The sequence below is a fragment of the Myotis yumanensis genome, unplaced genomic scaffold (genome assembly GCF_028538775.1).
Source record: "Myotis yumanensis isolate MYYU_CA2020_CCGP unplaced genomic scaffold, mMyoYum1.0.hap1 SCAF_5, whole genome shotgun sequence".
In the NCBI taxonomy this organism is placed as follows: Eukaryota; Metazoa; Chordata; class Mammalia; order Chiroptera; family Vespertilionidae; genus Myotis; species Myotis yumanensis.
In genome coordinates this window covers 90,577,003-90,599,579 of record NW_027223756.1, presented here as the reverse complement: position 1 = coordinate 90,599,579, position 22,577 = coordinate 90,577,003, and the positions used below count along the sequence as shown (strand labels likewise).

Below are 22,577 nucleotides of genomic sequence, written 5' to 3'. Positions count from 1 at the left end.
CCTGTAAAAACTAAACTATTTATTATATGGCACTTTACCAAAAAAAATTGCCCTTCGGCATATTCTGATTCTGATTCTATGGAAACTTTTGTTAACTTAAAAACATTTAATCCTGTAAAGAATTTTTGTGAGTTTATTTGAGCCAAATTGTCGACAATTGCCAGGAAGCAGAGTCAACGGATTGAGAATGGCAGTTCTTTTCATCTATTTTATACATTGCAATCAAAGAAGGGGACATAGATGGGTTACAAGAAATACCTTGGTGATAGACTAGAGAGGAGGGAGAAAGCAAAGAGGGGGGAACCTCTGGGATTGGATAAAAAGTAAAATGATAGACAAGTACTTAGGTGGGTGCAGATAATTAACAGTCAACAATTAACATGATAACAAAAACAATGAAGGAACTTGTGGTATCTGTCCTGGCGCCCAGACACATTAGGTTGTGCCCCAAGGGCTCCAGAAAAAGGGAAGTTACAAGTTACCCAGACATTTCAAGAGTATGTTATCTTAGATGCAAAAAGACAGTTAAGCTCAGTTAAGGTAAAGGTTGACCTTGCCAGTGAAGATACTGGCCTAGGAGGTGACTACCCACCATAACTGCTTTTAGTTAAAAGTTTAATTCAAACCATCCTTTGTGGTTACTTTAGGTCTTTGAGTTTGCAAGCCCACCTGCAGATCTTCCCTGAGCTTGTCAGGTTAGCATGTGGCCCCTTTCGTCCACATTTCTTATAAACTGTAGTTATAACTAGTAACAGCAAAAAATAATTGTTAGGTCGCCAAAGGAGGAACACACGAGGCAGAGTAGTGAGGGATTTTATTCGCTCATCCGCACAGCAGATGGGTGAGCTTGCATGGCTCCAGCCCCAGTGAGGGGAGTCAGCGGCTTTTAAAGGACTTTTGGCTGGATTTTCCCCTGGGCGGAGACTTCTTTATGCATACCCGGAGGGGAGAGAATGGAATGTGGTCACCACAAGTGCAATGTGGTCTTCAGCAAAGGGAATGTCCATAGTGAAACAACCTGGAAAGTCAGTTTCTGGGGGAGGGGTAGCAACTCAATTGCTGGGTCAAGCCTAACAATAATTTTTGCCTATGGACATGCAAATGAGTTCTGCCAGGTGGAAAGACATTCTTCCCCCGGTTATTTTTGCTGTACTTTGCATATCCATTTTAATATGTTTGTTCTTTGGACCTCCTTTAAAATGGTGTTAACACCTGACTATTTGTCCTCATTTATAATAAGTTAACAACAATTTTAATCACATGCTCATTTTTACATCTGTTTGAGAGTCACGATTTTACCTTTTTTTGGTAAAATTATCCTTCAGCACTTAACTGCTGTCAAGTACCTCAGCCTGGTATTACAGACTTTAGATTTTACTGCATCTTGGTGGAAATCTTCCAACATGGTTAAAAAAGTCAAATTTTGGCCCTAACCGGTTTGGCTCGGTGGATAGAGCGTCAGCCTGCGGACTCAAGGGTCCCGGGTTTGATTCCGGTCAAGGGCATGTACCTTGGTTGCCCGCACATACCCAGTAGGGAGCGTGCAGGAGGCAGCTGATTGATGTTTCTAACTCTCTATCCCACTCCCTTCCTCTCTGTAAAAAATCAATAAAATATATATTTTTTAAAAAGTCAAATTTTGGTTCACAGGACAGTCAGGTAAACTTCATCAACAACCACATTCAAGAAATCAGGTTTCACTTTGGGGAGCTGATGTTTACAAAATCTTCACAGGAAAACTGGTTCATAACTGCCTTGCAGGTTCAGTCTTACAGGTCGATCCTGGCCCACCATGATCCTTGTAAAATCTGAGGGATGTAGGCAATAGGCCTCTGTGATCCATCCTCAGCACAGTCAACGTTTAATGGAAAGGTTACTGAATTTCCCCAGGGCAAACGGAATGGAGAGAGGAGGGAAGAGGATATAAGAACAAAGAACTGTGTACCTGAGCCAGCATCTTGGTGGAAATCCCCGAGGCGCTGCCTCCACTACACAGGGGTAAGTGGAGACAACTAGAAAAGGCCTCAGCCCTTTTTAAAAAAAAATAAATAAATAACCCAACAAGACCTAGGAAACTGTAAACCCCATAGTACTCAACCAATGAGGAACCGGAGGAGGGACTCTCACACCTTAGGGATAAATAAGCTGTGATCCCTACTCCATGTGTGTCTGTACACCTGCTCTCGAGAACGAATTAAAGACCTCATTTTCGCCATGCTTCTGTCTCCTAGTTCACTGTTTTAATTTAGACAGGTGAGCATTTCTCACAGAGGCTACCAAGAAGAAAGAAGCCTTGCCCGGCCAGCATGGCTCAATGGTGGAGCATCAACCTGTGAACCAGGAGGTCATGGTTCTAGGTTCTATTCCTGGTCAGGGCACATGCCTGGGTTGCGGGCTCGGTCCCCAGTAGGGGGCATGCAGGAAGAAGCTGATGATTCTTTCTCATCAACGTTTTTATCTTTTTCTCCCTCTCCCTTCCTCTCTCTGAAATCCATTTTAAAAAAAAGAAGAAAGTAGCCCTGGCTGGGTGGCTCAGTTGATTAGAGCATTATCCCAAAATGCAAAGGTTGTGGTTCTATCCCCAGTGAGGGGACATACAAGAATCAACCAGTGAACACATAAATAAGTGGAACAAATCAATGTTATTTTTTTCTCTCTAATCAATAAAATAATTTTTTTTAAAAAAGAATTTGCAACCTAACCGGTTTGGCTCAGTGGATAGAGTGTCGGCCTGCGGGCTGAAGGGTCCCAGGTTTGATTCCAGTCAAGGGCATGTGCCTTGGTTGCAGGTACATCCCCAGTAGCGGGTGTGCAGGAGGCAGCTGATTGATGTTTCTCTCGCATGGATGTTTCTAACTCTCTATCCCTCTCCCTTCCTCTCTGTAAAAAAATCAATAAAATATATTTTAAAAAAAAATTTGCCAAGAGGCATAGATACTGCAAGGTGAAACCTGGTCCAGTTTCTCATCTTTAGTTAACCAATGATAGAGGCTTTTCAAAGTCCAACCTGAGATTCCTTACAGAAACTTCCAGCAAAGCAAACTGAATGCCTGCTGCATCCTGGTAAATTATCAGGGAAAATCTAATTAGACCTGCCAAGGAAGTTCTTTATTTGATATTCTTTTTAAAAAAAAAAAATATTTTATTGATTTTTTACAGAGAGGAAGGGAAGGGATAGAGAGTTAGAAACATCGATCAGCTGCCTCCTGCACACTCCCTACTGGGTATGTGCCCGCAACCAAGGTACATACCCTTGACCAGAATCGAACCTGGGACCTTTCAGTCTGCAGGCCAACGCTCTATCCACTGAGCCAAACCGGTTAGGGTTCAGAGTGCTAACTTTATATGAAGAGGGCAGTACATATATTTCAGACCCTAAGGCATTATTACAGGTGCTTCATGGTTTGCTCAATTAATGCCTAGGTAAAAAAATAAAATAAAATAAAATAATGCCTAGGTAATTAACAAACATTCATTAACATTTACCAGATGTTAGCGGCAAATGAGGTGAACAAAAGGGACATGATGGATATGACAATTTGGGGTAGTTTTCGTGGCTTGCCACATAGTCCTACATACCTCTCCAGCACCACTCACCTGGAGAAGTTGCCATGGATGCCAGCTAATGTTTTTTCTCCCTTCCCAAACAGATACAGCTTGGTCTATAGCTGCACTGCCCCATCATAAGGAGACGATATTCTTTTTTTAATATATATATTTCTTATTGATTTCAGAAAGCAAGGGAGATAGAAACATCAATGATGAGAGGGAATCATTGATTGCCTGCCTCCTGCACGCCCCCTACTGGGGATTGAACTCACAACTGGAGCATATGCCCTGACTGGGAATGGAGCTCTGATCTCCTGGTTCGTAGACTGACACTCAACCACTGAGCTACACCAGCTGGACATTATCCTTTTTAACAAAAGGGACAACACAAATATTATTCGACCATAAAAAAATAGAAGGAAACCTTGGTATTTGTGACAATATGGGGGAACCTGGAGGATACGATGCGGAGTGAAATAAGTCAGAGGACAAATATTGTGTGATTTTATTTATATGTGGAATTTAAAAAAGTAAAACTCATAGAAACAAAAGAACAGCAGTTGTCACAGGCCGGGGGGTGGGGAAAATGGAAGGATATTGTCACAATGTCTAGAAGGGTTTATTAAACTAGTTTCAATGTAGCACCATTCTCAGTGGTAGATTCTTGATCTTGGGGTAAAATCTGGACTTCAAGGAATGTGTACGTTATCTGGATGATGAGCTATAGCTGCTAAGTCAGGGATCAGAAAAATGAAGGCAGGTGGGAGCTCATTCTTCCATCAGCTTCCTCCAAGGGCAACAGCGGTCACTTGAGGCAGACGTCCCAGTGGGAGCTGGCCTTGGATGGGCAGAGTTCTGGCTTCTCACCCTGGAGGAGACAGTCGTGAGTTGGGGGCCTGAGAGAGACCCTACCCCCACTTGATGAATCACTCTGGCTTACCTGGTACAACTGGCACACGACGGTTAGGAGCTGGCTAATGTCTTTCAAAGGTTTCTGCACAAAGCAAGACAGGAGGTCACAAGTGCTACCTGCCCTGACCAGCCCATGCCAGGCCCAGAAGAGGTTGCAAATGGCCCAAGTCTGGCCCCTGCCTCCCTGTCTTCCAGACTGGTGGGTACATCCATCACCCTGGTCCCTGCCCGAGGGCCAACCTGAGGGCCACTAGATTCTTACCCCATTGACGACGACCCAAGGCACATACTCATGGGGCGGCTCCAGAGCGTCTGTAAGTTGGGCGTTCATGTGCAAGAGCTGTGTGCCACGGTCCCCCATTGCACAGTCCATGATGGCATCTGGGGACACCTTCGGGGCATAGATCTGCAGGCACTGAGGGCAGAGGAGGGCCAGTGAGCCTTAGCTATCTCCTTGTTATCTCCCCAACAGTCCCCCTAGGGGCCCCCCAAGCCAAGTTTCTGTTTCCTCACTGGCAATAAGGGACAGTTGAGTCCACAAAAATGTAACAATGCATGTAAACAGCAGGTGCTTCATACATGCCTGAGTGGAGGCCCCTGAGGCAGAGCTTAGGCTGCTCCTGAGTCCACTATGACCAGACCTTCAGCCCCTGACCTCCTACATTTTCCTCAGAGCTTTTATCTGTGCTGTTCCCTCTACCAGGAACACCCATCCTCCATCTTCCTCGGCATCTCCTCAGGGCTCCCTCCTCCTCTGTACTCTGCTAGCCCCAGTACGGTTCCACAGGGCTGGGGTGTCTCAGGGTGAGTCCTCCTGGGCGGCCTGAATATTTGATGAATGAATAATTGATCAGGGCAGATGAGTCATTCCTTTGGGAGCTCTTTTTCGTAATCTTCCAGGGAGGTGGACAGGCCCGTCTTGTCACCCCCATACCCCAGAGGAGGGTCATCATCTGTGTCCCTGCACACTCCTCTTCATGGAAGCCCAGCTCAGAGGCTCCTCCTAGAGAAAGCACTCCCTCGCCTACCCATGCCCCAGAAGATCTTCCTTCCCTTGATTCACAGATAGAGGCTTAGAGAGGAAAGAGCATTTCCCTGGGGCCATACAGAGAGTGGCTGTTGAGGACAGGACTTGAACCTGGGTCTGAGTGTAGGGAAGGCCAGGGTCCCCCAACCCAGGCCAAGTAAGAGTATCACTCACTGGCTTCAGATTGCTCTCCATGTCATCCAATTCCTCTAAGCAGACAATGGTTAGGAAGGCTGTGCTCCACTCCAGCTGGTCCAACAGGCAGGCCTAGGGGTGGGCAGGCAAAGGCATGAGAAGGGCCCAGAGCACGCCAAGACCACTCTGGTAATAACCATGGGCACCCGTTAACAGAGCAATGAGTGGAGACACATCGGCAGGGGAGAGAGCTGGTTCCAATCCCCTCTGAGCCTGGATTTTACCCTCATTACCGCCTGAAGCCTCCCCGGCCTCCGTGTGCCCCACGTGGGACTCTGGGGCTGCTCACCTCCACCTTGTTCCACTTGCACTCCTCCTCTCCATGCTGGCATTCAAACTCCCACCTGCCGCTGACATTCTGTTCCTGAAAGGCAGTGAGGTGAGTATCGGCCAGCTCGCCACAGGTGTCTCCCAATCCTGGCCACCGGCCTCAGCTTCCCTGGCACCCATGTACCTTGGCGTTTCCATAGGGCACCAGAGTGACATTGAGAATCTCATAGACCATCAGCCACGTGGGGAACAGCTCTCGGACCAGGAAGAGCCTGCAGCCACCGCACAGTGCCTCGTAGTAGAGACTCACGTTGACAGGTGGTGAGGAGGGCTTTCCAAGGGGCACCAGTGGGCACGGGTAACCGGCCTGTGCGGGAGGAAGGGGTATGAAGCAAGTTGTAGCTCTGCTTGGTTCTCTTGCAGAAAGAGAGATGCAAATAGTAAGTGCTCCATCCTGAGCGCACTCTCGACTCTAAGGCTTTACTGCGCCCTTAAGTCTGTTTGGCTGCAGAACAGATGGGAGAGACGTGTATACCGCAGGCAATTAATTCATGCACAGCTCTTGCTTTTCTCCAGCTGAGGTGAAACCTCTGGCCCAGGGGAACCGTCTACGGTAAGGACTCAAGGCAAGCACATTTCTGGTCCCTGACCTCAATCCTGCCTTCCCAGAGGTGCATACCACAGGAGACTAATGGATGCTCATTTGGTGTCACTTCATGCCCAGAGCCTTGCCCCTACACCTGCTCTGACTCTTCTTCCTCCCAAGGGGCCCACTGAACCCTCCCACGCTCCCTGCGGAGGTGGCACCTAATAAGTGCTGACTTCCGGCTCCAGCCGAGGGGCGCAGGCACCTCGGTTTGTGAGCAAGTCGCCCAGCCTCTGAGGCAGGTGTTGGCTGGGCGCTCTTCCTTGGCCGAAGTGCATCCGGTAGGGATGCGTGTGCCACGGGCAGGCTTGTCTGGGCTTCCCCTGGCCTCCAAGGGGAGACCCTGATTCTCACCCCAGATACACACAGTAGGTGCTCAGTGCACCCTCGGGCGGGGCGGGCGGGGACGGAGTGGGGAACGCCGCGCCTCTCGGCTAGAGATGGGAAAGCGAAAGTACTCCGAGTGCGGCCAGTGCCTGGAATTACAGGGGGGATTTCGGCACCGACGGGCGTGTCCCCTCCAGATCGCGGGCTGCGGGGCCAGGTCTGGGGAGGAGGCGAACCGCCCGCCCGCCCACCCGCCGAGCTGTCGTCCTTACCTTGCAGGGGGCCGCCCCCTCGAGGACTGTGTCCAGCGGGGACGCGCGCGCCACCGCGGCGACCTGGAGCAGCAGCACCAGCAGGAACGGCAGGAGTGGCGACCAGGCCATCACAGCGTGGGCACAGGCGCGGCGACAGGAGCAGTCCGGGGGAGGGAGCGGCCTTTAACCCGGTCGTGGCCCTGCCCCTAGGCCGGACCGCCTCCCGGGGCCCACGCCCCTCGGGGCCGGGCTGGCGTCTCTGGTGTCTGCAATTCCCTCGGGATCTCCCTTTGCAACCGGCCCCTGTACCCCCTTGCCCCAACCCACCCCCTCACCCCCCACCCCCCACCCCCCACCCCGCGCCACGGGGACAGCAATCACTTGGCCATCCGGCCGCTCAGCGGTTCACCTCACCCTCATCCCAGCCCCTCATCTGCCCAGCCCAGACACGTGAAGCTGGGATCAAGCTCCTGGAGCGCACGTGGGGCGGGGGCTTCAGAAACAGACACAGAGAGGGAGACGGAAGGGTCTTCTCGCACCACAAAGCCCTCTGGGGCAGCTAGGGTGGTCTAGGCCCCTGCACCCAGCCGGGGCACCCCTGCACTATGGGGGACCAGGGAGGGCGGTGCGACTCCCTACCTGGGAGTGGGCACTGGCTGCACAGCCGGGACCCTTTCCCTAGCCTGGCTCAAGACCCCTGTTACTCCTAACCCATGGGCCTGCCCCTCACCCCAACCCCAGTCCACTCCCCAGCCCAGATATAGTCCCGAGGGGTTGACTCAGACTTGGCCACAGCTGGGCCAGAAAGCAGAAGCCAGAGCAGTAGGGCCGCTCACTTCTCCTGGCCCCCCCCTGACTCTAGGGCGTGGGAGGAAGCTGGTGGTCATTCTTCCCAAGGTTAGGGGTTTTGGGTGGTGAGAGGGGGTTGCCGCGTGCATCCTGGCTCTCAGCAAGCTCCCCTGGGGTTGGAGCAGTAATTCCTGAAGCCTGAACTATGTCCATGGGGTGGGGGTTGGGGATGCCCATGTAGGACCCAAACCAGCAGTCAGCCAGACCAGGTTAGCCCCAGGACCGTGCTGGGCACCTCAAGTGATGGAGCCTCAGTTTCCCAGTCTATAAAATGGGAGAAGAGGGAGGTTTGGGGAATAAAGCCACCGTGGAAGGCTCAGAGGCAGAGGGAGAGTTGCCTGGGAGGGGGAGGGGGCAGCTGGGCTGTGACCCTGGGAGGGGGTGACACAGGACAGCAGTGAAGACAGACAGAACAGCCCTGCTGAAGGACTGGAAGCTGGGAGTACTGGGAGAACGACTGAGACAGTCACACTTTGCAAGGTCTCACATTCCAGTCGTGACACGGAGTCAGACCTCACAGGAGGAAACGCGCACAGCCTGGCCTGGAATACAGCCAACACCCCACGGCCACAGCTCCCACAGCCCGCGTCACACACACGCACGCTGGGGAAGCGCCAGCCTGCACACACACACACGCTCACGGCAACAGCTTGGGAGCCAGGCTTTGCCTGAAGTCCCCGTGGCTGGATGATCCACCCATCCCATCCCTTTGGACCCTCAGCAAAACCCATTTCCTTCCTGAAGTCTCTGCCAAGCGAAGCAACACGACTTTGGGAGCTAGTTGGGTGCTCTCTGTGCTGGGCAGGATGGAAGAAACAGATAAATACAATTGTTAGGGTTATAGGGCAATGCAATCCTTATCGGCCATTTGTAAGCTTCCCGCCACAGGAGAACAAAAGAACAGGAAAAACTCGCTGGACACCAGGAGTCAGACCACACAAGGAATGGAAAGTGTCCTGAAGGCACCTGATTGCACACCTGCGTTCTATACCCACCAGCTCAGCCCCCAAACCTACTGATGTTTCCCACCAGTGACTGCATATAAAGATGCAACTCTAGCTACTGGGCGCTGCCATCGTCTACCCAATGTCCCCTTGGCTCAGCGCTGTGCGGCCCTTCCCTTTGGATAGCTCATCCCCAACCCCTCCCCTTAAATAATTTGTTTTCTTTAGTCACCATCTGAGATGGCTATTTAGCCGGCCCACGTGCACCATCCACCATGCTCACCGTTCAATAATTGCTCACAATGCTGGATGGACTCATACACATAACCCCAGCTCAGAAAGAACTCTTGGGGTGGCGTGGTAGGGGTTGTGTCTATTGACCGCACTTGGCATTGGGGAAGTTGCACATCGTGGTATGGCCGGTGGCTGAGTGCTGGGCCTCAAACCGAGGGGGCCAGTAAAGAGCTGGGTTGGAGTCTGGGGTCCCTTGATTAAGCCAGAGTTCAGGGTTTGAACCTCTCTGCTGTGTGACCTTGGTCAGGTCTCTCAGCTTCTCTGGACATAAGCAACTACACTAGGGGGAGGGGGCTGGGGTTGTAGGCCCCCACGGGCAGCCTGAGTTAAACTCAAGCCCCTCTCTGTGCGACCACGCGAATGCCAGGGCCCCAGCACACAGTGGCCATGGAGAAGCCCCGCCAATAACAGAAGCATCCACTGAGTTCAATGTTTTATATCCACATCAGTATCAACGTACCATACAAAACCCACCTGCCAGCCTAGCTGGGCAGGCAGGGGCGGCGGTGGGGGTCCATGGCAGCATAGAAAACCGGGGTTCTTGTCCCAAAAGAGGAGAAAATGGGTTTACAGTCAAGGAAACAAAATCAGAACCCAACATGATCAAGGAGAAGCCTTGAAACTGCATCGAGCGGAGGTGCTGTGGGCAGCGGTGCATCTCGGCTGGCCCAGCAGTCCCTGCGGCAGCCTCGGTTCCTGGGAAGCCTGGGGTCAGAGAGGGCCCCGCTCTTGAGGTTATTTTTAATCATTTTGCTTTTAGGGGGGGAGGGCTTCTGGGCAGCAGCTCCATGAGGGGGTAACCGGTGCGGGTTTCACTTCAGGGTTTGGAGGGGAAGTTGGGTCTGTGGGGCATCGGGACCCGCCCGGCCCCAAATGTCACAGCTGAGGTTCTTGGAAGTGGCCCAGCGAAGTTCCTTCCTGCCTTCTTCCTGCCCTGACCCCAGGTCTATGGCTTAAAAATCAGGGCACCAGGCTGGGGCTGAGCACCCCAGGGGCCTTTGTAAACATGGCAGGTCCAGGCAGGGGGAGCTTGGGGGAACCGTAGGAACTGGTGGGGGCAGCCAGAGCCGGGGGAGGGCAGTGCCCATGGGGAAAGGAGCATGGGGTGGAGGAGGTATGCTCCTCTAACAGAGACATAGAGGTACAGAGACTAAGAGAGAGAGAGGACAGAGATGGGGGTAGAAAGAGTGACAGGAAGAGAGAGACTCAGAGAAAGCAAGGGAGAGATTGAGACAGAGAAAGATTCACAAAGAAGACAGACAGACAGATAGATGGAGTCCTGCTCTGTATGAGTCAGCGGGCGGCCGGGGGTGGGCCGGGGCCCGGGGCTCGCACGGGATGGGCCAGTGTGACGGTAAGTGCATCGTTGTGTTGCACGAGGGAGGTGTGCTGGTAATGCAGCACCAGCTCCTTCAGAGACCCGTACAGGTTGTAGGGCTCCGCAAAACCCAAGCCAGTGGCCGTGCGGTAGATGACACAGTGCTTGGTATCGCCGTCCACCCTGCGGTGTGAGCAAACAGGTGGTCAGGTGGGCACCTCAGGGGCTCCCCCAGCCGCTCCCTCAATTCTCAGTCCCTGACCTGGTCCAGACCCCAACATCTCTGGCCTGGACACTGTCCCCGCTTCCTCCCCTACCCCCAGTAATCCCTTCTTCCTGTGGCAGCCATGGAGATCTTCTTCCCAACTGTCTCCCCAAAGTCTAGCACACAGTAGGTGCCCAATAAGAGCTCTTGGCAGGAACATGTGGCTCCTCCACCCCCAAGGCACTCACACCACAGAGCAGGCGTAGCAGCCCCGCTGGCTGCTCTCACGGATGAGGAAGGTCCCATCCCGCTTGCCGTTCAGCATTTCCTCAGCCTGCGTGCGGTTGATCTTGCCCACATACCAGGTTCGTTCCTCATGGTGGGGGAGGTCATCCTCATCCTCCATCAATGCGTACTGGCTGTGGGGGAGGCAAGGAGGGGCGCTGGTCACTTACCCGGCAGCCTCTGAGGCCCCCCTGCCCCCCGGACAACACTCCCTTCCTGGTGAACTCCTACTCATTTTGCAAAACCCACCAAAAATAGCCCTCCCTGCCACCCTTCATGTGGTCACTCACTCTTCAGTCTCATTTTTGATTCCCAACCACTCGTTGATTTTCTTCTGCCGGGCGCCTTTCTGGGTGAGCCATCTGGGAGGAGAAGGAAAGGCGGGTGGTGCAGCAGAGGCAGGGCCAGACCACAGGGGTCGAGTCTGGTCCAGTCCAGCCTGCTGGGAGGCAAGGGCTGACCAAGGAGGGTGGGTTTGGGTGCAATACCACCGGTTGCCACAAGGGGCCAGCCTGAAGGTGGAAGAGCCTGGCTGGCTCTGCCAGGAAAACCCCTATTTATTCTGTTTCTGTTAACACTTGTGGAGCCTCCAGAACCGGCCACCCCGCGGGGTCATATCACCACCAGAAACTCAGTCTTAGGGGCTGCACACAATGCTGCTGGCCTTCGCACCCACGGCGCAGTGATCTGTTCTGCGTCTCAGTTTTCCTAGCTGGAAAGGGGAAAGTTTACAAAGGACTTGGAGACGACAAAGTATGTGCATGGTGGCTCAGCACAGTGCTGGCATACAGCAGGCGCAGGTAAGCATCTAAGGCCCAGGTGGGGAAAGAGCCCTTGCCAAGGTCCTCATAATGGGGTCCTAGGAGAGCGTAGGGCACTCACACCAGGTACTGGTCTCGGATCTTGCGCAGCTGCATGAGGTCTGGCTTCAGGCTGTTCATGCGCTTATCGATCTCCCGGTTGTCCAAGGCCTGTGTCCGCAGCTCCTGTTCCAGCTTCGTGCGGCTCTCGTGGATCTCGGCGATGCGAGACTTGAGCCGTTCTGAGTTCAGCAGGATCCTGGGGGAGGAGTGGCTCAGAGGCCGTGGATGGCTCCCAGCCTCTAAGCCTCTGCACATGCTGTTTCCCTGATTTCTCCTCTGGTGAACTCCTATTCAGCCTTCCAAGCCCATTTCAACTGACCCTCCCTCCCCCTGGAATCCCAGCTGCCCCCTCTATTTCTTTTCTTTTCCCACTTGCATTGCACTAGATAGGGTGGGAAGGGCAGGGCAGAGGAGCAGGACTCACCTCTGCATCTCTTTCTCATTGCCCTCACGCCGGAAGCGCTCCAGATACTCCTTGCTGCACTTCTCTTGAGTCTGGCCCTGCTCTTCGAAGATCTTGATGGTTTCATTGAAGGCCTCAATTGCGGTGCGCTTCATCTGCAGCTCCTGGAGGAGGGGGTGAATCTCAGCATCATCTGGGACCCCCCTGCAAGTCCCTCATGAGGGTGATGGCAGATCCCAACTCTTTGTTCAAGCTGTTCCACCCTCTAGGGATGTCATTCCTCTAGCTCTTACTGCACCAAACGAACTCCTATTCAACCTTCAATCCCCCATATCCCCAAACTCACTCCTCTTTTACAACCCCTTTGGGCACCTTACAAACATCTAGACTTGTTAGCACTGCTGATAATTAATGATAAATCTAGTTGCTACAGTTCATGCGGTTCCTTCTCAGAGTAAATGCTGTACCAAGCATTTCCCGTGCACCATCTCACAGAGCCTGCCAACAGCCTCCTGCAAAGTCAGAAATAGTAATGGGGAAGCTAAGACTCAGGGAGCCTAAATCTTGTCCAAGTCACGATGTTCCCAACAGATCCCAGGCAGGCATCTTGTCCACTCAGAGCCTCAGCAGACGCATCAGTAAAAAGAGGACAAGAAAGAAATCCTTCAGGGACCACAGGGGAAGCAAGCCATTCCCAGCCCGAGAGGGACATTTGATCTGAGTAAGGTGCATCTCAACTTGCCAAAGGAATTTTCAACACAGTTCCCGAGTAAGAAAACCTCCCCTTCCCTGTTTTAGAAGATGCTGTTCTTTAATGTGACCTCCTGACTGTCTGTCTAATCCCACGTCAGATTATTGTCATCACTATAAATGACCTCTAGGTTAAAGGAATTAAAACACACAGTTCCAGTTTGCAGATGGGGAAACTGAGGTACTGAGAGATGCACAGGTTAACTGAGACATCTCCCAGGTCCTAGCCCAGATGCTCCTGACAGGCTGACTGGCATCATCTCGTTTGTTCTTAAAAGAAAAGAAAAGAAAAAGAAAAACACGTACACCCTAGCTGGTTTGGTTCAGTGGACAGAGCGTCAGCCTGCAGACGGAAGGGTCCTAGGTTCAATTCCGGTCAAGGGCACATGCCCGGGTTGCAGGCTCAATCCCCAGTGCGGGGCGTGCAAGAGGCAGCCTATCAATGACTCTCTCATCATTGATGTTTCTATCTCCCTTTCTCTGTCCCTCTCCCTTCTTCTCTGAAATCAATAAAAATATATAAAAAACACCACGCACATATATTTCTATGTTTTTAGGGCAGTTCCTGGTGCTAAGTGACTGCTTTGTGACCCGGAAGTAGTTGTCTGTCCCCACGGCCTAGCCATGGCCTCCACGCCTGTCTCCCCATGTGCGCAGGCCCGAGGTACCTGGGAGGTGCGTGTGTACTCCTCGTAGAGCTGGTCGTACTCGCGGCTCTTGTCCTGGTACTGCTGATGGTAGACTTTGAGCTGGGCACCCACTGCCTCCACGCTATCTTCCTTGACAATCTGGTCCTGAGGACACCCAGTGCGAGCAGTGAGGCCCCCTGGGCAATTCAGGCCCGGGGCCACCCTCTCTGGTTCCTGCCCAGGCTCCAGACCTGCTGGTACTTGGACACGGGGTACAGGAGCCGTGTGTCTAGTTTGGCATTGTACTGGGCCAGGGACTCATGGCGGTAGTGGGTGATGAGGTCCACGACGGAGCAGAAGGTGAGCGGCTCCGAGAAGCCGTAATGCCCATCGCGGTGGAAGACCTTAATTAGCTTGTTGTTTCCACCTTTCCTGGGGGTGGATAAGAGGGAGTGTCACCATCCAGTAGGACCCCAAGCCTGACTTCCAGGTGTCCTGGCCCTGACACAGCACATGTCCTCCTCCCCCCCTCACCCCAGTAGTCCCCAAAGGGCAGGCCCCCACCTAAGGGTCAGGGTATACTCTCCCTGAATCTTGCTGGAGGCATCTCGGACCAGGAAGGTGCCGTCAGGTGTGTCCCGGAGTTTGTCGTTCACCTCCTCCCTGTGGGGACACCCAGGATTGGAGCCTCCCATTGGAGACCCTGTCCTTCAGGCCTTGCCTACCAACCGCATGACCCTACCCCACAACCCTACCTGGAAATGTCACCCCAGTACCACTCAGCATCCTGCAGAGAGGGTGGGCTCCCCCCATTAGCCAGCCCTGCTGGGGCGGGCTTGACTTTAGGTGGTTTAGGTGGCAGAGCTGGAGGACAGGAAGACACAAACACAATGAACACCAATTCTATGCTGTGGTCCGCTCCCCCCTGCAACCGAACCTGCTGATGCTGGCAGGGCCTGGAGTCTTCACTCGCGGCCTTCCAACAGTAAGAGAGGATGATGCAAAAGGGGGTCACCTGGGGGTGCGACCTCCTGCTCCTCCAGGTGCTCCTGAAGCAACTTCTCCACCAGCAGAGCTGGGAAGTCGGGGTTGGGCTCAGTCCTGGGGGAGGGGAGTGGAGTGAGCAGGGAGGGGTATCTGCACACGCGTGTGCACATGGTTCTGGGTGTGCTTGCACACCTGCGTGAGCACACACGAAAGCTGGGAAGCAGGGCAGATGACCAGGCAGGTGTGGGAAGCCAACTGCTGCTTATGTATGTGCAGTGCACGCTCAGTAAATACACCCGCGCTGAGGAGTCCAGCACCTGGAAGGGAAGGTACAGGCACCACACAGGTGCCTCTCCTCCGGTCCAGGCCCCAAGTCCTCGGAGGGGGGGTCTTCCTGAAGCCCAGGTTCACTCCTTGTTATCCTTCCTACCACCCCAATCACGGCAGCTGTGCCTGCTACCCCCTCTCCCCCGCCAAGTCTCGGCCCTTCCTCCATCTAAACCGCCCCCCCCACCCCTCCCCAGGCCCCGCTCCCACGGGCGCAGGCTGCTCACCCGACAGGTGGGACCCCTGGCGGTGGCGGCGAGGGAGGCGGCGCGCGCAGCAGCAGAGGCCCGAAGGCGACGCCCAGGGCTCGCACAGCAGGACCTGGGGCAGGGGCGCGCCGGGCCACCCGGCTCAGGTGCTGGAGCAGGAAGCGCAGCGTGAGCGCGTGGTGCAGGGGCAGCGTCGGGGGCTCAAGAGTTGGCCCCACGGGCCCCGCGGCCTCTGCGGACAGACGGCAAAGCGGGGTGAGCTGGGCTGTTCCGCTCTGGCCCCTCCGCGCCCAGGGTTCCCCACAAGGCTCACCTCGCAGGGCACGGCAGGCCTCTGCCGCGGCTTCCAGCGTCACAAGGGGCGCAGGCAGTGCCAGCAGGAAGCCCTTGATGCCATCGGCCAGGGCTGCGGAGTCCCACTGCTCTAGGTCGCTCAGGGACCAGTCTGTGGGTGCAGGAGGGCGATGTCTGTGGGGCTGTTGGGGTCCACTCCCTGTCCCCCCATCTGTGGAAGCACACCCTCACCTGTGCACGGGGGCGGCAGCTCGGGCCGGTAGAGGGATTCGCTGTCTAGCCCTGGTGGGGGAGGAGTGAGACATCTGTCAAATGCTGCTCTGATCCCATATAGGGGTGGGGGAGGGGGAGGGGGGCAGAGGACGCAGCACATGCCAGGGCGGCCCCATCTCCCCTGGGAGCCATTCCTTCCCCTGTTCAACAAGGAGGCCCAGAGCATGTGCTCAGCCCTCTCCCATGCAGAGGGAGCCCAGCAGCCGTTAAGGGATGAGTCGCCCATCACCAGAATTAAGCAAGCAGAATGCAGGGGTTGCGTCACGGCCCACTCACCTGTCCGCTCAATGGCCTCCACAAGCTTTACCAGCAGTGGGGGAGCCACATCAGGTGGGGAGAACTGCTCAGGTAGGTCAGGGAGTGTGAGGCCTGGCAAGAGGGGACAGCATGTTGGCAGGATCCCCAGAAGGACCCCGGCCCCTTTCCTGGCCGGCTGCATCTCGGCCGGGGCAGCTCCAGGCAGGGCCCAGCTCAGCCAAGGGCCTGGCATCTGGACCACTACCCCGGGACAGCCAGAGGCCCTGTGGCTGAGGCTGGGAGGACCAAGTGAACGGCAAACAATTTTCTGGGTCAAGATATCAGTCACACAACCTCAGACCAGGTGTCGTAGTTTGATTAGTGTCCCCCCGCAAAATGATGTCCACATCCTAATCCCTAGTACCTGTGACTGGGACCTTATTTGAAAATAGGGTCTTTGCAGGTATAATTAAGGGAAGGACTTTGAGATGAAATCATTGTGAGTTTAGAGCCCTAAATGCAATGACTGGTAGCTATAAGAAGAGAGCCATGTGCCCAGGCCAGTGTGGCTCAGTTGGTTGGAGTGTCAACCGGAACATCCTGGGTTCGATTCCTCGTCAGGGCACATACCTAGGTTGTGGGTTCAATTCCTGGTTGGGATGCATACGGGAGGCAACCCATTGATGTGTCTCTCTCACGTGGATGTTTCTCTCTTTCCCTTCCTCCCTCTCTAAAATCAATTAAAAAAATAAAAGAGAAGCCATGTTACAACAGAGGCAGAGGTTGGGGTAACGTGGCGGCCATAAGCTAAGGATGTTTGGAGCCACCAGAAGCTGGAAGAGGCAGAAAAGATCCTTCACATGGAGTGTGGCCCTGCTGACACTTGATCTTGGACTTCTGACCTCCAGAACCTTGAGAAAATACTCTGTGGTTTGAAGCCACCTGGTTTGTGGGAGTCTGTTACAGTGGCCCCAGGAAACTCACACAACAGGTTTCAGTCCCTGCCACTGCTCACTGTGCAACCTCAAGCACAGGAACCGCGTTCTCTGTGCCTCAGTCTCCTCAACTGAGAAACTGGCATTATCTCTTCCTTTTTAGTGGAATAACAACGTGGTTGGCAGAGTCTAAAGAGAAAATATCCCCATCCAGGCCAGGACACCTCACTCCAAAGACATTCCTCTACTTTCGAAGTCATTTTGCCTTGAAAAAGTTATCTCCCTCCCCCCCACCCCCCGCCCCCCATTTAAAAATGCTGAAATCACCCCCAGAGGGAAAGGGGCCTCCCTGGCCCAGCCCCTTCAGGCTCTGAGCTTCCCAGGGGGCCCTTTGTATTCAGCAGCTCCGCCTGCACGGACACCATTTGATGCGGTTCTGGCCCTCGGCAGGGACGCCCTGGCACACAACAGGGGCAAGCCGGGGCCTGTGGGGCCTCCCTGAGTGATGGGCCAGGTGGTGCCTCAAGCTGGAGAAAGGCCCAGCTACAGTGAAAAAGCCCCAAAAATAAAAAAAGTGAAAGAACAAGGGGAGAGAAGGTGGGGCTGCCACGGTTCTGTGACCAGTTTGTGAAATGGGGAGGGAGGTTCCATCAGAACAGCCATCACCCCGTTTTATGGACGAGGACCTGAGGCTCAGAGAGCACAGCCCAGGTGACACTGGGGTGCTGCACTCGGCACCCGGCATGGGACATGGGACGGGACGGAGGAAGCAACGCAGCCCCAGCATGCTCCCCAGGGGTGGTGGTCCCAGGATCCCGCTGGGGCAGGGTCTGAAGGCACAAAGAGACCAGTTCTCCCTGTTTTCAGATGAGGAAACTGAGGTTTAGAGAGTCCCCTCCCCACCAAGGCACCCAGCCTGGAAAATCTGGAGGGCTGGGCTACCGCCCTGAGCGGGGATGTGTGTGGAGGCTGGACCTGGGCCAGGCAGAGGAGGGAGGCGGCTGTTACCAGGGAGAGAGGCAGATTCTGGCTGGGAGCCCGGATGGGGCCACCTCCTGCTCTTCCAGGCCAACACAGGACAGAGGCCCAGGCCCAGGCCCTGGAGACACCAGATGCTGCAAGTCCCAAGCTAGCAGCACCCTGCCTTGGTGCCCCCATTCCGCCCTCTGTGGGCACCAGTGTCCCTATGGCACAAAACCAGACAGGTCGTGGGCGGGGGCCATGGTGCGTCCCAGGGCCTTCGCCTTCACTGGGTGGTCCTGAAAGAGTGATCTGACCCCCTTGCACCTCAGTCTCCCCATCTGTACACGGGCTTCCCTGGACTGCTGTGCGGTTAGAGCAGGCCATGCTGGGCACTCAGCGCTCATCTATCTCTTCCCCACAACCTGAGCCTTGATTTCCCCCCACCCCCGGCCCAGCATACAGCAATTTCAACTCGGGGTCCATGAGTCTCTACTCCCAGCACACCTTTGAGAAGGGGGGATGGCCGAGGGTCTTTTGGGAGAGGGGGGTGTCCCCACACTGCACCTGCTGTATGGCCTCCATTGAGTGTCCACCCTTTCTGGTTTCATGGCTCCCTTCGTTTTGGAAACCAGGTAAAATCAGGGTAACAAAGGGGGTGCCTCAAGGAACCCAGGCTACAAACCATAGAATGAAGCTAAATGGAGCCTCTGAATTCTACTAAAAACTCCCCACTGTCTTCAGAATTCATCCCATGAGGTCCTCGGAGCATGGCCCCTGTTCCCTGAACCCATTACATTCCCAGCTCATGGACTCTGTCCTGTTAGGCCCATTGCCTAGAGCCCGTCACCCCCAGCTCCTTCCTTACAGCCTTTGTTGTCAGCTAATCACAATCTTTTCATTTCTTGAACCAGGCCCATGAGGGCAGGGCCAGGCCTGTGTCTACCCCTGTGTTCCCAATACTGTGAGCTGTGTCCAGGCCTTGACAGCAGCGTAGTCAACACTTGTCAACTGACTAAACGTCCTTATTCCTCCTTCCCCAGAAGAGGCACCATTGCCTACTGAAGAGAAAACGGAGGGTCTAAGGGGACCCCCCCCCCACATCCCTGACAGAGTCCCTGCCTACAGCTCACCTGGCTCAGGGGGCCCCTCTTGGGGCCTGGCAGGCAGTGGGCGGGGGCCGCGGGGGCGAGGGCCAGGCCGGGCCAGGGTCACAGGCCCCAGGAACTCCACGTAGGTACCAGGGAAGTCACCGCGCTGCCGAGTTCGCTCATTGAGGCCAGGTATCCAGCCCACGTTCTGCGGGCAGCGCTCACTGCCCTCGGCCACACCCAGCCCCTGCAGGGCTGCCCGGCTCACCACCAGCACGTCACCGGGCAACAGTTCCAGGTCTTCTGGCCGCTCCCGGCGGAACGGGTACAGTGCACGGTATTGGAAGCCCTCAGCGCCAGCCATGGTGGGCAGGGGGGGTCAGTGTGGTCAGGTGGCTGCGCGGGGCCCCAGTGGCCCCATCAGCTGGGTGGGGACAGGTGGGTCCACTGGGTGGGCTTGAGGTGCTCAGACCTCTGTTTCCAGCAAGAAGTTACAGGTGACTACAGGGGATGCTCATGCCTTGTCTTCTGTCGTTATTCCATAACCCTCACAAGGGTCACTCGTTGCTCCGCCCATCATTCACCAACTGGTGGGAGGGGATCGGCAGTGTGTTCTCTGGTCACTCAGTTGTTGCGAAGCCCCCTCAATCCGAAGGGCTGGACTGGGCCAGGCCACTCACTCACTCACTCACTCCCTCACTCTCTCACGTGGTAGGCCATAGGCGCCCGAGGCTGGCGGTTCTTCCAGCTGTGCCACATGAGGGGGCTGAGGCCACAGGCTGTCACCATGCTCGGCTGGGGACCAGGGGCTGCTGACCTAGGGGGAGACAGGCAAGGCAGGGGCATGGCAGCATAAGCCAGGTCGGACTCCTCCCACCCCCAACTCAGAGAGAGGCCCAAATGCCGGTTGGAATCCCCTGACTCACTTGGTAACCTTGGGCTATTTTCTGTCTCTCTCTGGGCCTCAGTTTCCCCAGCTGTAAAGTGGATGCAATAATAGCTGTTCCTTGGGGTACCTGGCCCAGATGTACTGCATGCTGGGTACACAAGCTTTGTTAGAGATGGGAAAACTAAGGCTAAGGGCAGGGAGGTCTTTGTCCTGCCAGGAGGCCACGACTCAAAACCCCAGGCCTGCCTAACTTCAGGCCCTGGATGGATGAGAGAAGGTAGCAGCCACATGGCCAGCTAGTCAGACTCAGCAGGTCGTGCTCAGGGTGCCGTGGGAGTCCTGAGGAGGGGTCGGGCCAGTTGAGCACAGGAGGCAGTAGGGGCACAAAGAGGTAGGAAAGGGGGTCCCAGCAGATTACTCACCCCACCTTCCCACAGGCAAAAAGATCTCTGATCTCTGCAAAAGAGACATGAACAGATGAACAGGAGTCCTGGCTGACTCAGTGCAGGGCACACAGTAGGTGCTCAGAACATAAGCAGGTCGGTGGGAGGTTGAGAAGACCTCAGCCCCACGGTGAAAGGTGGAGGGCATTGCAGCTGCCCGGTGAGGCTGCTGTGTGCAGGGTGACCAACCCCCAGGAGTCCCCAGTCAGGGAGACAGAGCTCAGCAAACATTCCCAGTCTCAGCTCTGCAGGTTCAGTCCTTCTGAGAGGTTGGGGTGGGGGGTGCTTTTCTAGAGGGCAGGACCCCACTAAAGACAGAAGCAGGCACTGGCCACATGCAAAGGCCTGAAAGTGGGGAGATGCTTGGATGTCTCTAAGAAAGTCACCGACCATGCAGGCCCTCTGCCCGGCAGAGGGTTAGAGGGTAGGAGCATTACACCACCATCACCACCACCACCACCACCACCACCACCACCACCACAGCCCTAGGAGGTAAGGAAAAGAGAGCAGAGGCTCCACATTCCGGGGCCCCCCAACTTACCCACTCCCTGGCCCCTGTATCACCATGCTACAGGTGGGGAAACAGGTCCAGAGAGGGGACGTTTAGAAAACCGCCTGGATTCGCTTGTCTGCACTCGTTTGCACACGCCCGGTGAGCGCACCGGGGACCAAGGCTCCCCTAATCCAAGAGGCGGGGTAGCGGAGCCAGGCCTGGCAGGGGCTCCGCGGCTGGACGCAGGGCCTGCGCGCTCATGAGTGTCCAGACGCACACTCAGGCCTGCGTGGACCCCCGGAAGTGGAGCCGAATCCCGACCCTCGTACCTCACTATGCTCACATAATGCCTGGAGCCCCTCATTTCTGCTTGACGCCCCACTCCCAGCAGGGCCTCCCTCCATTCCTGGCCAAGGCTCCAGTCCCTTATCTTTGCCTGGAGGCCCCCGATCCGCCCCCTCCGTTCGGGTGGCTGCACGGCTGCCAGGTTGAGTCCGAGGCCTCCCGCTTTCTGTGGTTCCCCCAGGTCCCACGGGCTGAACTCAGCCTAGGCGCCCGCATTTGCACGCACCCCCAGCCCCGCCTGTCACGCCAGCCGGCCCGGACTTACTGGTCGTGGCCACTAACGCCGACGCCGAGGCGGCCGTAACGCAGAGCCGAGCCTGACCCGTGGCTCCACCACGGTCGCCGTCAGCGCCACCGCGGGATCCCCGCCTCCGCCGCCGCGGTTCCGAATGACCGGGCCCACCCCCGGCGGAAATGGCCGAGCATATTCGGGTCGGGCGGGAGACGGGAGGCTAAGGAGGAGCCTGGAGACGGCTGAGGGCTTCCGGAAAGAGCCGAACGTACTCCCGCGGGACTGGAGAATGTAGGTAGGGTGTCCCCGAGATAGTCAATATTTCCGGAAACAGCCGAACGCGATCGGGTCAAATGAGCGATCCGGAGCGTAGCCTGGGTTTAAGGACACCCGAGCGATTCTGGAAATAGCCGAGCGCAATTGGGCCAGACGACTGATCCCGAGACTGGGCTCAGCTAGCCTCGCCTGAGCTTAGAAGTCCCCGAGTGACCCCGGAAATGGCTGAGCACCATCGGGTCAGATGAGTGATCCCGAGGCTGGGTTCGGCTGGGTTCGGCTGGGCTCGGCTGAGCTTAGAGACGCCCAGCGATTCGGGAATTGGCCAAGAGCGCTGCAGTAGGACTGGCGAAGAGGCTGAGCCCCGAAACCGCGGAGTTTCGGGAAAGAACCGAGCGTCCACGGTCCCAAATGAGGCCCTAGGAGTTCAGAACCAGAGACGGCCAACCAGCTTCCAGAAATTGCGGAAGAATGGACTGCTCCAGAGTGGGTGAGGGGGCCCCGAGTTCAGGAAACACGAGCCGGCGGAGTCGAAAAGAAGCTACTACAGAGAGCTGCGATCTGAGGAGCCCGGGTTTGAAGGCGTTTCCATGGCAACCCAGGGCGTCTGGAAGCAGCTGAACCTACTCCGGCCCAGCTAGCGCGAGAACACGCCCAACACCAGACCAAACGCAGACAGACAACTGTTTTCTGCGAGTGGCCGAGGACGCTCGGGAACGGGGGCGTGGCCAAAGGTTTCTGACCCCGGGTAGAGCTCAGTAAGTAACCGACGCGTTTGGCAGAGCTGGGTTTGGGTGGAGATGGGGTCATTTCAGGACACAGCCCAAGCAAGTATAAAAAGGACACAGAGCCCTAGCTGGTTTGGC

At 55.5% G+C, this 22,577-nt stretch overlaps 2 protein-coding genes across 4 annotated transcripts; both read right to left on the bottom strand.

The window, feature by feature from the left end:
• Positions 1-4,030: 4,030 nt before the first annotated feature.
• IFI30 (IFI30 lysosomal thiol reductase) lies at positions 4,031-7,351 on the bottom strand. Its single transcript, XM_070414059.1, has 7 exons — positions 7,199-7,351; positions 6,138-6,320; positions 5,973-6,047; positions 5,663-5,755; positions 4,724-4,876; positions 4,490-4,543; positions 4,031-4,417 (listed from the first exon to the last, which is right to left on the bottom strand). The coding sequence occupies exons 1-7, from the start codon at positions 7,307-7,309 to the stop codon at positions 4,355-4,357; spliced, it is 732 nt and encodes a 243-aa protein (XP_070270160.1). The 5' UTR covers positions 7,310-7,351; the 3' UTR covers positions 4,031-4,354.
• A 2,343-nt stretch (positions 7,352-9,694) lies between these two features.
• Positions 9,695-21,908, bottom strand: PIK3R2 (phosphoinositide-3-kinase regulatory subunit 2). Of its 3 annotated transcripts, none has more exons than XM_070416420.1 (17): positions 21,469-21,908; positions 20,345-20,378; positions 19,076-19,850; positions 16,087-16,179; positions 15,769-15,819; positions 15,557-15,688; positions 15,262-15,475; positions 14,736-14,821; positions 14,476-14,584; positions 14,285-14,383; positions 13,972-14,152; positions 13,760-13,885; positions 12,363-12,505; positions 11,958-12,134; positions 11,366-11,437; positions 11,039-11,209; positions 9,695-10,768 (listed from the first exon to the last, which is right to left on the bottom strand). In XM_070416420.1, exons 3-17 carry the CDS (start codon positions 19,395-19,397, stop codon positions 10,561-10,563), a joined length of 2,184 nt encoding a protein of 727 aa, XP_070272521.1. In that variant the 5' UTR covers positions 19,398-19,850; positions 20,345-20,378; positions 21,469-21,908; the 3' UTR covers positions 9,695-10,560. The 3 variants fall into 3 exon arrangements, with proteins under 3 accessions (XP_070272521.1, XP_070272523.1, XP_070272522.1); XM_070416422.1 differs by lacking the exon at positions 20,345-20,378 and adding an exon at positions 19,960-20,010; XM_070416421.1 differs by lacking the exon at positions 20,345-20,378.
• Positions 21,909-22,577: the final 669 nt, after the last annotated feature.